We start from the raw sequence: 13,632 nt of genomic DNA, 5'->3' as shown, positions 1-13,632 counted from the left end.
ATCTTCTGTCTGCCCCTCTCTTGGTTCCCTCCTTTGTCCCCTTTCTGCCTTTTTTCTCCTCTGCCTTTGGGAGCCATGAACCAAGACTAGGGGCCCTGCTGAATTCCCCACGACCTGCCAAGCCCTTTTCTTACCTGGCTGAGTGTAAGTGTGAGCTACTCTGTCCAGCACTTGCACCCGTTCTACCTGCGGATCTGGGCGAGGCAGCTGAGCACTGTATGGGGGTGACAGCAGGTTCTCCACCACTGGGCTGCCATCCCCAAAGCCCCACCTGAAAGCAGAAAGGAAATGAGTCCGGGAAGTTCTCTGGCAGTGAGTCAAGTCAGGGTGAGAGTAGTTAATGCACATTTTGGAATGGATGTAAAACCTCATGCTGCAGGGCTAAAGCAAATCTGTAACTTGAAGGGGTCAGGATGAGACTAACTGTGGGGGAAGATGAGGAAAATGCAATTTTTGCATCTTCTGCTGAAGCATCTGGTGATGGCCACCATCAGAGATTGGGTATGGGACAGATGGGCCACAGACGTGAGCAATATGGTAGTGCCTACACTGCGGAGGCACCGTATCTCTTACAGTTTAGTCTGATGTACAAGGAGCAAAGGATCCTCTAACTGACATGTTACAGAAGATGTCATTTATGCCTATCAGTGCAGTCAATCAAGGCCCAACTGTTCTATATCATCTGCAACTATTTGTCACTGGAGCTTGATTCAGACACAACTGGGGAACTTAATCCCTTTGGGAGGTTGGCCTCAAATTTAGCAATATTTTACCATTCTTTTTCCTACTCGGGGGATCATCTTCACCCTCCTCCCAGCTTGATTCCCTTTGTGTCCTTCCTGATGTGAGGTGATGCTCCAACTGGACACCACACAATGACGTGAGTAATGGGCAATAAACCACACCCACCACAATGTCCTCTGAGGGGCCATTCCCTCCTGGAAGCTTCCTGGTGATCCTCTCTAAAATCACACCAGATTAAATTGACCCTATTGGCTTGACCTCTATGGTTGAAAATCCCCCCCTGAAGACTGGGGACAGAGAGCTGTCCCTTCCTGGACCCCATGGGGCTGTCACCTCACAGTGACTTCCACAGCACTGTCCACTTCCACCCTGAATATCAAAGTTTGGAGAACGTTGACTGGCACCACCATCGGGATCCCCAGAAACTCAGGGTTGGCCAGTGGATTCATAGGCTCAGCTCTCAGTGCTATTTCCACAGTCTCTGAACTCACAGGGTTCTCAGCTTGCAGCTGCACGGAAAGAACAGAACTGCATCAAAATGGGTAGGAATGAAAACCCCGTGCATTCCCATCCACCAGTTTCCCCAACCCACTGCCTCACGGCTGGTGCCCTACCTCAGCCACACTGCCTCATGACCCTCAATGAGGGTCTCCTCACACAGCTCAACCTTGGACTATCTCACTGACAGCTCCCTTGATGCATGTCACACATCTCCCAGATTCCCAGTGAGTGCCCTTTGCCATCCAAGTGGTTGGCAGAGGTCAGGGAATGATGGCAGTACTGAGCAGTTCTCCAAGCCTGCTCAGGATGAATTCAGAGCAAGGAACAGAAGGAAGTGGCCTAACATCTATGAATAATAGTCAGGGCAAAGCCACCCAGAGAACCATGGTCGCTACCCTCCGCAGTGACCTTTCATATTTGAGCTGCAGAGGAACATGCAGCGACTCCCACTTGGAGGTCAGCCTCACAGAGGGCCAAGCAACTGGGGCAGATGGGTCTGAGAAGCAGGGTCTTAAGTCAAGCTGCTGCAGTGATTTCTGACTCCTCCATGTAGTCTGGCTTAGAGCATGTTGAACTTGGAAAAGCAGGCTTCTACATTTATATTTTAATAATTAAATGTAAATGTAAAACTTACAGCTTAATAATAATTGGCAAACCTGTCTGTATATCTGTCCCTCTAAAAGTATGCACTGGGGGGGCCTCATGGCACCTTAGAAACAAGTTAAAACACCATGACATTTCTGGGAGGGGGTTAAGAATTGCTGTCTCCATTTCAGAGGTGGAGAAACTGAAGTGCAAAGTGATAGGTGACTTGTTTAAGAAAAGCCCCAGGAGCCCCAGTTCCCCAACCCCTTGCTCTGATGACCCGATGCCCTTTCCTTGCTTTGTTTGCCTCAGATAAAGCAGATTGTGGTGGCTTGTAACATTGCCTCACCTTCAGCCGGTAGGTGGCCGGCTTTTTGAACCTGACACTGTAGGTCTGTCCATTGTAGGCAAACATGCTCATGTTGTCAATGACCCAGGTGTAGGAGATGGAGGAGCCCTGGCTGAGCTCTGCAGAGAATACCTGCCAAGCAAAGCAATCAGATGTTGACCCAAGCCCTATGCATGGGATGGGATGGGATGGGATGGGATGGGATGGTCTCCAGTTGCTACATGCTGGATGGGGCTAATGGGAAGGAGGTGGGAAGCTCCAATGTGTTTGAAACAAAGTGAGACATGAGCTCCTGGGCATAGCATTCACTTGCTTCCCAGAAGCCATCCAGTGGACTTTATTCAGCAGGTCAAGCTCACTTATACTGGAGCAAGAAGGTGTGAGAGAAAATACTCCAAGCCAGACTGGTCCCCAGGGTCTCAGGCAGCCTAGGGGACCTTTGGGCTGCCCTTGGAGATTTCTGCTAGATGAGAACAGCATTGTCCTGCAGCTCAGGGTACACCCAGTGGTCACTGAGTGAGGCCCCTACCCACAATAGGTTTGGTATTAGAGCACCATCAGCATTCAGCAAAACCACAGCATGTCAAAGAGGCGCAGTAGCATAACCTACCTGGGACACATCTACTAACATCCTAAGAGGACCAGGAGGCATCACTCGGAGCCCTTTGATGGTGTCATAAGACTGAATCTTTACTGATAGCTTCTGGGAGCTGACCTTGTTGGACACCAGCACATTGAGGGTCTCCATTCTTGGCTCCTCCATGAGAAGCACAGCAGAGGAGAACCAGGTGTCTGCAGTGTCTTTGCGGCAGGCGGGTACACGTGGCACAATGCTGGCAGGGCAAGTGGGCTCAAAAGGCATCCCAGCCTTATTCACAGGTGCCATCCAGTTGGCCACGGCATTACAGCCAGAGAGGATCTTGACAACCATCAGCATTCCATGTTTTGTGGCCACGTGGAGCTTCCCGTTGACTGGTGTTGGGTGGATAATCTGAAGCCCACTGACCCTGGTCTGCACCTTCACTGTGCAGTCCACCTGCCTGCTACTGACCACGTTCTGCACTGTTGCCATGTAGGTGTATGTGCCGGGCTCTGAATGTCCACCAAGAAGAGGGCTGGTGGCAAGGCTTCGTGTCCTATATGCAAAGGTGACTCGGATGTCACAGAGGACACTGTCCACCCATGTAGGGTTGGTAAAGCCACTGATGTCTTCTTCCCACCAGCCATCCTTCACAAGGCTGATGTAGCTCTGGCGCCAGGGGGAGCTGGAGTGGTGCAGACACTGGAGGAACAAGCCTGCCTCTGCATTGTGCTGGATCCCAATAATGTCATTGGGGTTGACATGAGTCTCCTCTCTAGGCAGGAGGACCTGAAATGCACAGAAAGAATCATCTCCCTTCGGAACTGTAGCATCCACTGTCACCAGCTTGGCCTCAGAGCTTACCCTGCCATGAATCCTACCTCAGGTCCTACCTATGACGTGAGAGGGACAGGAAGAAGGACAACAGGAGGAAGAAACAAGGAAGAGAGGGATGGGAGAGGGAAGGGGAGGAGGATGAAGGAGAGAGGAAGCTGGGAAGGGCTGTTACCCACCACCGCTTAATTTAATTTAAATTCCTGAGTTTTGCCAGGGTCATTGCAAGGCTCACAATGCACAGGGGTCTGAGTGTCAGGTCTGCACGCTGTGATGTGGCATTTACTGACCCTGCCTCACAACAGGATGATGGCACCCCTCTCCACAAAGTTGAATCACTAAGGTTCACACCTAAGGATGCCACAAAATTGCTGCCCCGACACACAACAAACACCAGCAAGTGACAATGCAGGGAGAAAAGGGCAGGAAATAACCAGACAGGAGAAATGTAGGAGAAAGAGAAGATCTAACAGGATGAGGTCCTGGAATCACTTACATGGAGGTGGCTGCTTTTGCTGCTGGGAGGGAGGACCATGGAGAGGTCAGCCACTGGCAAGTAGGATGGAGGGGTCGCCATGTAACGTGGAGGGCTCGGGAAGGGCAGGATAGCGGAGGTCACATTCTCAAAGGCATAAGAGCTACAAGGGCTGGAGATGTTCAGACAGCCTTCTCTCAATGGGCACCACTGCTGCCCACCCGGGCACCCACCTGTGGTGTTGCCGAGTGGCCTGGGGTGACAGCAGGTGAATGGACTGTGAAGCAGCTGACAGCCTGAGAAGAAATATATGCTGCATGTTAGGGCAACCCTTAGAGCTCAAAGGCAAAGCAAGCTGCATTATTATGGTTTCCCACTCTGGGCGTTCTCCTAAACATGTATTCCACGCTCTGTGTTTTCTCCTGAACACCCACTACAACATATCATTCAGATCTGCAATGATGTTCCCCATCTTGATGGAAGAACCAAACAATCAAAGAGAAAAAGGGCCAATAGGCAGGTTTTGAAACCAGATCTGGACTTCTGACAGCCCAGAATTTGAATTGGACAAGGAAGATAAAGCAAGACAGTCTCCTACTTGGGAGGAACAGTCTGGAGGAAGGGGGTACTGGGCTAGGATCCAGATCTATTCCTGGCCCTGCCGTTGACTGACTACATAGCCTTTTGCTAGTCACTTAATCTCTCCTCTCTGCTCTTTTTGGGGATAATTACTGCAGCCCACTTCTGGTTGCACCTGGAAAGTAATGGAAGAGGAGCACCTGTGTATGTATCTACTTTTATTTGGACCGGGAGAAAAACCTGACTGGTTTTCAATTAGCTCTATCCACGCTGCTTCCAGCAGAGGAAAGCGATAGCAGCCAATGACTTCCTAATTAGAAAGAAGACATCCTGCTTAGAACATCCTCTTTGGAGGAGCATAACTTAAGAAAGGATTAGCGCTCTTTTATGTTTCACTTATCAGATTGCTGGGAATCCTGCCCTGCTTAATTTTGAATGCACTCAAATATCAAGTTAGTTTCCAATGTGAACATTAACCCAGGGGGTGTCTTTTCTTCAATGGCATTTCCACACTGGCAAAAGCTCCAGTTAGATGCAGTTATACCAGGGTCAGTATAGCTTAGTTTGCTCATTGTAATGATATAGGGTATTGTGGCAAAAGTCCATGTTTGCTGCTACAAGTACGAGAGAATTATGGAAGCTGAACTCTTACCAGGAGGGACCAAGTGCTGGTTGGGGTTGCAATATGGGCGGAAGATCTGGAACCGGATGAGAACAGGTTTCTTTGTTGATTGTACCCCCAAATCCACGGAGACAAGGGCGCCTGCCTGGCTGAACCAGAGGCCAGGGAAGAGCATCAACTGCAAGACAGAGGGCCAAGAAAGGACATACGGGACACGTGAAGGAGAAAGGTCCACAAAGGCCTCGTGGAGAGATCTGAGAGGGGAGGAGAGGGGTGGGGTGGCGATGGGTCCATTTGTGCTGTCATGATGTGATGCTCTTGGGATGTGTCTGGGGCTCATGTTACTTCCCAAAGATCTGTGCTGTAGTCAAAGCACAGCCCTGTTTATCCAGCCTGGGAGCAGGAAATACAATTTTCTCATAATTTCTGGGCCTTAAGCACTAGGAGAACAGCCTCTGGTTAACATTTTGCTGCTTCTGGGCAGCTCTGTGTCTCACTCCCAATGGATACGCAGTGAGTGGCCCCAAGTCAGGGAGGGAAGGGTGAAGATAGCTCATACGGACCCATCTATAACACTGACATGCATCCGCCGCAGGGGTCATGGCCTGGACATTACCTCAATGTGGTTGGCTCCTATAAGAGGAGGCAGCTGCTCAATGCTGATGTTCTTGACCTCATAGGCTCTGCTGAACGCCGGCACTCCTGTCAGGAACAGGTCTGGGTTGGGAAGGATGGCTGCAGACACAACACATGTGGTCACTTCTCTGCAGAGCAGTCAGGCCCTGCTGCCAGCTTGCCTCGCCGACCCAGCTAGGATGCCAGGGCTCGAGGAGACCGGCTGAGCTACAGCAGGATCTCAAGGCAACAATGGTGTAGGCATGGGTGCAAGCGCTTTGCTGAATCAGGGCCCTGGCCAACAGACAAGGCTGATGAAATGAGGGGCTGGCAGGCAGAGACGGAGCTATAAGACCCTACCCCTAGAAGCAGGCGGGGTGTGCCATACCTCCAGTCCTCATCTCACAGAGGAACAAGGACGTTGCAGAGCACCGGCTGCTCTTCCAAAGCCCTTTGGAGCTGAAGAGGTGCATCTGGATACAGTTCTCCTTCCCCTCAGGCCTGCCTGAGGGTGCCCAGTTCTGGAAAGAGTTCACAGGGCTCCCATCGACCCAGCGCAAGGAACCCAATGAGCTGAGGTCACCCAACCCAATCCAAGCTGCACCAGCACTGCCGAAGAGAAAGACAGAAAGGACATCTGCTTACTGCACAACAGCTTTGGCAATTCAAGCCCAGAAGTCAGCTGGGGAAGGGAGTGGGTGTTGGGGTAGGTAGGAGGCAGCTGCTCAGTGTTAATGTTTGGTCCCACTGAGTACCCCTAAGACATCCCTACAGCATTTAAAAGGGTCTGAATAATTGGTACTCTTCTGCCACCACCAAAGATATCCCCCAAGCACATGAAGCCCGATCCCCTCAGGGCTTCTGTGCCCTAGGAGTGGCTCCCATCCCATCTTGCACTGGTGGAAATAAAAAGTGCAAGTTGAGCACCCAGCCCAGTCACATCCACACACAGGGCTTCCTGCAGCTGCTTCCACAGTCCATGGGTTGTGACACCCATCCCTTAACTCCCAGCATAACCACCTAGGGCTTCCCTGAAGGGGCATAACAGTTGGTTTTTAGAGGTGCCTGGCCTTGGCAACCTCTGCTAAATTGAAAGAAAGCTGGAGGGTCTCACCACTTCTGATCCTCCATCCCATAAAGACTAGGGTCTGGAACTTAAAGCTCTTGTTGGGGTGCCTGCTTGAAACAGTTCCTTCCTAGGGGTGGTTCAACATCCACATCTTAGGGGGTCTAAACTGCACGTATTCTGCTGTGGCATTACACCCTGGAGAAGCACGATGCCTGCTACACCCACTGTCTGACTGCCTCTAAGCCTTGGGGAATGAGCAACCCCACCTTGGGGTGATGGCACTAGGGGAGGGAAGGTGCTTGACTGTCTGATGCCTGAATGGCACCCACCCTCATAGCAATGCCAGTATTAGCACAGCAATAGGGCTGCAGCAGGGCACGCACCTGGGGAAAGTCTCCTGCAGGAAGCTCTGCACCTCTTGAGAGCTTACAATGGCCAAGTCTCCTCCTGGCATTGCTTGGCAGAGCTGTCGGGCATCCTGCCAGGTCTCCTTGTCTTGGCTGAGCCAGTAGCAATTCAGGCTTGGCAGATGGATCCGGCCACCTCGGGGGCAAGAGGATTCATCTGGAGAGGAAGAAGGGGAAATGAGGAGCCTGGAAAGGCCTGCCCCATCCAGGCACATGGCTGAGTTTCAGGGGAGTTTGTGTTCTCAGTCCTTTCCGACCAGAGGCTGAGAAACCATCTCTGGAGAAGGCTCAGTCTTCCTTGAGAGGGACATCCTGTGAAGCCTTTCAGTTGTGGTACCAGGCCAGTCGCTTCCCTGAGGGCCCAGACATAGACAGATGAGATAGCCCAGGAAAAACTGGTGCCATTTATCTGCAGTTCAGAGGGTGACATATAATCTTTATTGGTTCACTTTGCTGAGGGTGGGAAGGAAATGAGGGGTAGGAAATAAAGACCATGACAGGTTATTGTGGCAGGTTGATCTGTATCGCTTGGTGAAATGGTCACAGTCCAACCAACTTCAAACCTCTGGTGCTAAGATGGAAGGATAAGGAAGGGAGGTACTCTACCAGTTTTGCTAATGTATTTGGTGTCTCACTTCCTGAGCCCACCAGGATAGACCTAGGTGATGCCCTTCAGGTGGCAAGGGTGGAGGAAGCAAAGGAACCCCAGACTGGAGCTGTAGGGGAACAGGTCAGTGTGGATCAAGAACAGAAGCCCAGAGCTTCACTTTATGGCGCTACAAGGTGGTGATGAGGAGACAAGGAGAGGAGCAGGGTATAGCAGGATCTTACTCCACTAGAGGTAACTCTTCCCAAAGCAGAAGCTGACACTTTTGGTGCCATAAAATATCTTGGGGTTAGGAAAAAGGAACAATAAACAATACCAAGCACTATGCTGAAGTCACATCTCTCATCCTGAAAGATCCTAAAGTTCTTTCCAGGCAAACGGATACAAGAATCAATTCACCCACCACTGAAATGCAGCCACCTCTGCAGTGGAACAGGGCAGCTGCTTAAGAGCCGAGGCAGAAAAGAGTGAATGCAATACCCAACGGCGCAGGGAAACCGTCATCGCCTCAGCAAAAGTCTAGGCCAGAACAGGGGGACTAGCCCCACTGTTCTTGCCAGAAACAATGCCACAGACTTTTTAATGGACAATCCTGGTTAGGTCCTCAATTTTTTGTCTGATCCCAAAGGAACCCTAGCATGTGGGGCAAGGGGATGAAAGGCAAGCTGGTGACTACAGAAGTAAGTCCTGTGCTAAGGGTCTAGATGGAGCCAGTCCTTCTCCCTCATTCTAGTTCCCCCAGATTTCACAGTCCCCCGCCCGTGCCGCACTTGTTTTTTCCTGGTCCCAGTCTGTCAACTTTAACCATTTTCTGCCATTGAATCCCTGTGTGCCGATGCCCCCACCCAACTCCAGGTCTTCACGGCCAAAATACTCTCTCCAACAAGCTGGGGCAAGGAGGCCAAAGGAAGTCATGGGACTGGGACCTGAAAGAGGCTCAGCAACTGCATCCTAAGGGGAAAGGGCCTGCTATTACCTTGGGGGCCAGGGGCATCTCAGCTTCTGGGGGCAGCCCCATCCCGGCAGCAGCAGTTCCTGGCTCCCGAGCCCTTTGAGCAGAACGCTCACATCAGAACAAGGAAAATCAAATCCAATCAATGCGGCCATCGCCACGTCCAGCTTGGTTGCTGAGGAGCCGGCAAGCACCCGGCTTGGCATCCCTGTGTCCCCCAGCAACAGCCGAAACACTCCTGCCACAGAAAGCCAGAAAACCCATCGCCATGGCAACTCCAAACAAAGTTTGATCTGTTCCAGACACTAAAACATCCCGCCAACTCCCGGGAGACTCCCCTGCTCCCACAGCGCGGACCATTGATCAGCTGCTGCCAGCACCTCACCAAGGCTTTCCAGATGGACCGAGTGCTCTTGGAGAGTCTCAGGTTTTCATTAGGGCTGGAAGGGACCTTGCAAGATCATCGGGTCCAGCCCCCTGGCCAAGGGGCAGGATGTCAGCTGGGGTCAGATCACCCCAGCAAGATAAGCATCCAAGCGTTTCTTAGAGTTTGCTACTGCTCGGGGTGCCCCAGGCTTTGAATATCCCACAACAGATCCCGCTCCATCTCCAGCTGGTCCCTGACACAAGGGGAAGGGACAAAGGGTGATTTGGAAAGGGCTCCCTGCCTGGGTGGTGACAGCACTATGATCCCAGGGTCAGGCCTGGCTGAGAAACCTCTCGCGCATGGCTCCATCCTCGCCTTTAAGCCCCCCGCCTGCTTTCACTCCCGTCTGCTGCTTACTCATGGGAACATGGTCCTCAAGTTGAGTCCTCCTTCCCTCCACGCTCCCTCTCTTGCTGTCAGGGGTACAATCAGGATGTGGGCCATCAGGGCTTGCCCCTAGAGGGTTGTGCAGAGCATGTAGAAGTAGCTGGAAGGGACTAGGATGTGAGCGATCACCAAATGCATAGGGGATGCATAGGGGGTGCACATGCACCCCCTGAGAGTGAGCACTCTCAGCTTAGGTGACGGGCAGGGGGGCAGGCAGAGCACTGGTGCCTCCCTTCCCCCCAAGAAGTGCTGCTGGCACTACAGGGCTTGGCATCCAGCCGTAGGGAGACCCCCCACATCGTTGACATTGCTGCGGCCACCTGCAGATGGTCCCTGCTCAGCCCGTCCTTGCTGCTAACACCTGAGTCGCTGCCTGTAGGTGGTCGCTGTGCCCCCCCAGCCTCAGGAGGCACGCATTGCCTATGACCAAATGAGTCAGCTGGACAGGTGATGGCAACAAGGGGTTCAGAGGCCAACAGGGCTGGAGAAAAAAGGGTCTGGGCTGGAGTCTATAATGAGGAGTCAGCAGGCAGGAACCAGGACCTGGGACACTAGGAATCAGCAGGCTGGAACAAAGAAAGTAAGAACAAGGACTCCGAAGCTCAAGACAAGGCTGAATGGCCTCTGTCCTGTCGCAGAGCATCCTGGGCGCTGAAAGAGCTGCTGCTGGTCAAGCAACTGGGGCCAAGTGGAAGCAGTTAAGTTGCTGGCAGCCAGGCCCACCCAGGGAACCAGGACAGCTGGGGGCAACTGAGCTTGCCTACTGCCCTGACTCCTGGCACCTGCTTTGTGCTCTGCACATTCGTTCACTCCTTCCCCTGCCCTTGACTCAGGGTTTCGCACTACCCCATTGCTGCAGCACATGGGTGCCAGACCTCCATTCAGGAATTTATCCACACACCACTTGACCCGAACCACAGAGTGACTGGGGGACATCTCCAAGGCTATGCAGGACATCTAGAGCAGAGTCAGGGATTCAACCTCAGTCTGCAGCACAATGTTCTTGTAAACTGGAAGTATGCTGGCCCAGGATATAAATTACCTATGCAGTGAGACCCCATGGCTTTGGCAGCGTGGCTAGACAACAATCAGCTTCTGCTCCGGGGGGCACTGGGCACAAGAGTGTAGACCACTCCAAAGACATTAGATAGGAGCAAGAAGCCAACATCAGTTGTACTACCTGGCACTCAGATCTCACCAACTATCAGCCCCCGTTTCAGGCCACGAGCTAAGCACCAGGTGAAGGCAGAAAGAATGGTATCAGAAGACATGCTACTGATACCATCCTTTCAGTAGCATGGCATGATCAAGTACCAGTGAAGGGTATCAGTGCCCAGGGTTGACCCCAAAATATTGAGTTAGCTGGACTCTTGGCCTGTTTTTTTTAATCGTCTCAGGCCAAATTAGTCAAATCAGTTTTGAATCCTATCGACAGAGCAGAGGTCAATCGTTCAAGTCTGTGTGGTGCTACCATCAACAAGTATCCTACCTCCTAGACTATAGTCTGAGGCTTCAGATACTCCCAGATCCATGGGAAGATCCTATGTGCAAGCCCCAAACCTGGAGTCCTTGGGGTTCAGATGCCCTCTAGTCTTGCTTGCCCTTAGCCAAAACGCTGTAGGAGCAAGCTAGAGGGAAAGCCCAGGAGCAATTCCCTATCACCATGAATTGTGTAGCTGAGATCTTCCCACTGGAAGGCCTTAGTAGACTCCCGCAGGAGTGCCCTCCCGCAGTGCAAGGCATTGGTCTCCACTTTCAACTACACTAAGTCATTCAAGGCTGAGAAGGAGGGGATCTCCCCTGCCAGGTATGTAAAACCACCTGGGCCAAAACCATCATCATGGTATCTCCCTAGAAGACCTTAGATAAGCCGCTGTAAGACCAGCACCTCCTGCTTTCCCAGAGAAGCCACCCAAGCCTTGTCCTGTCACTTCCTCGCATCAAGTGACTCTTACAGGCTGCATGTGTGAGACTGCCTGGGTCACTGGTTTTCTGCGGAAGGGGCTGAGTCCTGAATCTCCGCAGGGCAGCCCAAGCTAGGACAACACAACGCAGACATTTTACTCCTTGCCATCCCTTTCCATTCACTTCAATATGACCCAGCTGCATCCAGGTGCCTCCAGCCAAAAGCCCTTCTCAAGCTGCTGGGCATAGCAGAGACACCTCACCACTGTATGTGACCCCAGCAGGATGCCAGCAGGGCCAGCACAGCACAGGCTCTGCCCCTGCAAGGAAGAGTTTGAGAGCATGCACATGCCATCCTCCCACCTTCCTTCCCCCTTGCCGCATGCACGGCTCTCCCATCCCCTGCCCCCGCCACATTCAAAGCAGCATTCATTCTCCGCAGTCTGCGCCCCACGTACCAGCAGTCCCTTTGCCCAGGAGGAGGAGCAGCAGCCCCTGCAGCTGCAAGCCATGGCACAGAGCTGCCAGCCTCGCCATGCTGCTCAGTGGAGAGATGCCGTCTTGAGAGAGATCAGTGTAACGGGCCCCAAAGAGCCTCATGCCGTGCCCCTCACCATGGCATCTGGACTAATGTGACGCAGAGCCTCATTCTCTCTCCCCCACCTCTGGGGGAGGGAATTGCCCCTCCTGTCCCTCTCCTGCCATCCTAGCCCCCTCTGTCTCCATGCCCACACAGCTCCCCTAGCGCTGGAGGCTCTCTCCCCACATGGACTTTGCTGCCTTCTGGGATACGCACAAAGATTTTGCAGGGCTTTGCTCGGCAACTAGATCTCTAAACCCTTTCTTTGTGGCTGCCCCGAGTCTCCCTGGAGACGCAGATGCAGCCCTCCCTCCTGGAAAGGAGGCAGCTTGCCTCATGCGGTCAGGCAGCTGGCTGTCACAGATCCTCCTCCCTGCCTCCTTAATGCCTGCTGCCACCTTCCTTTGGCGCTGGGGGCCCAGCACCGCCTCCGGGCTGCCCCTCTCCAGAGCTGGGTCTCTCCTCTCTACACCTCTTGCTGGAACACCCTTTCTGGTTCCCCCACCCAACCCCACACCGTCTAAGGCCTGTCTACCTTGACATCTGCCCCCACGTGCCATCCAGGCTCCTCCCGCTCCCACACGATCTTTTTTTCTCCAGGACAATCCCGAGGGAGAAATGAAGGGAATAGAAAGGGCAGAGGTGCAACATCCGCTGCTCTCCCTCCAATACTCCAGTGCTGCCACCTCTCGTGGAAGCTCCCCATCTCACAGGAAAACCAGGACCCTGCTGAAATAACCCCCCGCAGCCTCTCACCCATGATCTCTTGTCCACTTGGTATCATCACTCTCCAGAAGACAGAGAGGTCGGTGCCCCGCGGGACATGGATCCAGATGTCAGCTCTCTCTCCGGTCCCCACAGCAGTGGGGCACTCCAGGCCCACCGATGCCACGGGCAGGATCACGCTGACACCCACTCGATACAGCAGACTCCTCTGCCCAGTCTGTGCCTTGACTGTCACCACGTACATGCCAGGGAGCGCATACAGATGCTGAGCTCTGGTGCGGCTGGTGGTGTACTGCTCCCCTCTGTCTCCAAAGTCCCAGGTGTACACGGTCCCAGGCAGTGGGACCTCAGCGGTAAATTCAATCATCTCATGCAGACTGTAGTACGGGCGAGCAGAGAACGACAGGCTCACCTGGGGGGAGGAGAGCAGTGGAAGCTGACACACAAAAACACAGGGGCTGGGAGCTTGGGTCCCTTTCCCCAGCTTCCAGCATGCTGTTGGAAGAGGTTTTTTCTATGCCTCTCACTCTCAGATCCCCTCAGCTCCCCGCCAGCTGTTAAAGAGCTCTTCTTCTCCACCCCCCCAGCCTCCTCTTCCAGGCTGGTAGGAAACTCCATGCATCCCTCCCACCATCCCTTGGGAGCCCGTTCCAGACCTTGAGTGGCCAAGGTCTGGAACGGGCTCCCA

General features: G+C 53.1%; 1 protein-coding gene across 1 annotated transcript in view; it reads right to left on the bottom strand.

Annotated features, from left to right (window-relative positions):
• The window catches only part of LOC102372537 (polycystin-1-like), a gene marked incomplete at its 5' end in the record, with an annotated part of 49,727 nt that extends 36,371 nt beyond the window's left edge, over positions 1–13,356 (bottom strand). Inside the window, 10 exons of the mRNA XM_025197430.1 lie at positions 135–271; positions 1,078–1,253; positions 2,180–2,311; positions 2,790–3,548; positions 4,090–4,364; positions 5,300–5,447; positions 5,886–6,004; positions 6,273–6,493; positions 7,337–7,517; positions 12,975–13,356. Of these exons, the coding sequence (XP_025053215.1) occupies positions 135–271; positions 1,078–1,253; positions 2,180–2,311; positions 2,790–3,548; positions 4,090–4,364; positions 5,300–5,447; positions 5,886–6,004; positions 6,273–6,493; positions 7,337–7,517; positions 12,975–13,356 (2,530 nt within the window). The remainder of the gene's footprint in view (positions 1–134; positions 272–1,077; positions 1,254–2,179; positions 2,312–2,789; positions 3,549–4,089; positions 4,365–5,299; positions 5,448–5,885; positions 6,005–6,272; positions 6,494–7,336; positions 7,518–12,974) is intronic.
• Positions 13,357–13,632: the final 276 nt, after the last annotated feature.

The sequence above is a fragment of the Alligator sinensis genome, unplaced genomic scaffold (assembly GCF_000455745.1).
Source record: "Alligator sinensis unplaced genomic scaffold, ASM45574v1 scaffold400_1, whole genome shotgun sequence".
Taxonomy (NCBI): domain Eukaryota; kingdom Metazoa; phylum Chordata; order Crocodylia; family Alligatoridae; genus Alligator; species Alligator sinensis.
This window is presented reverse-complemented; position numbering and strand designations above follow the sequence as displayed.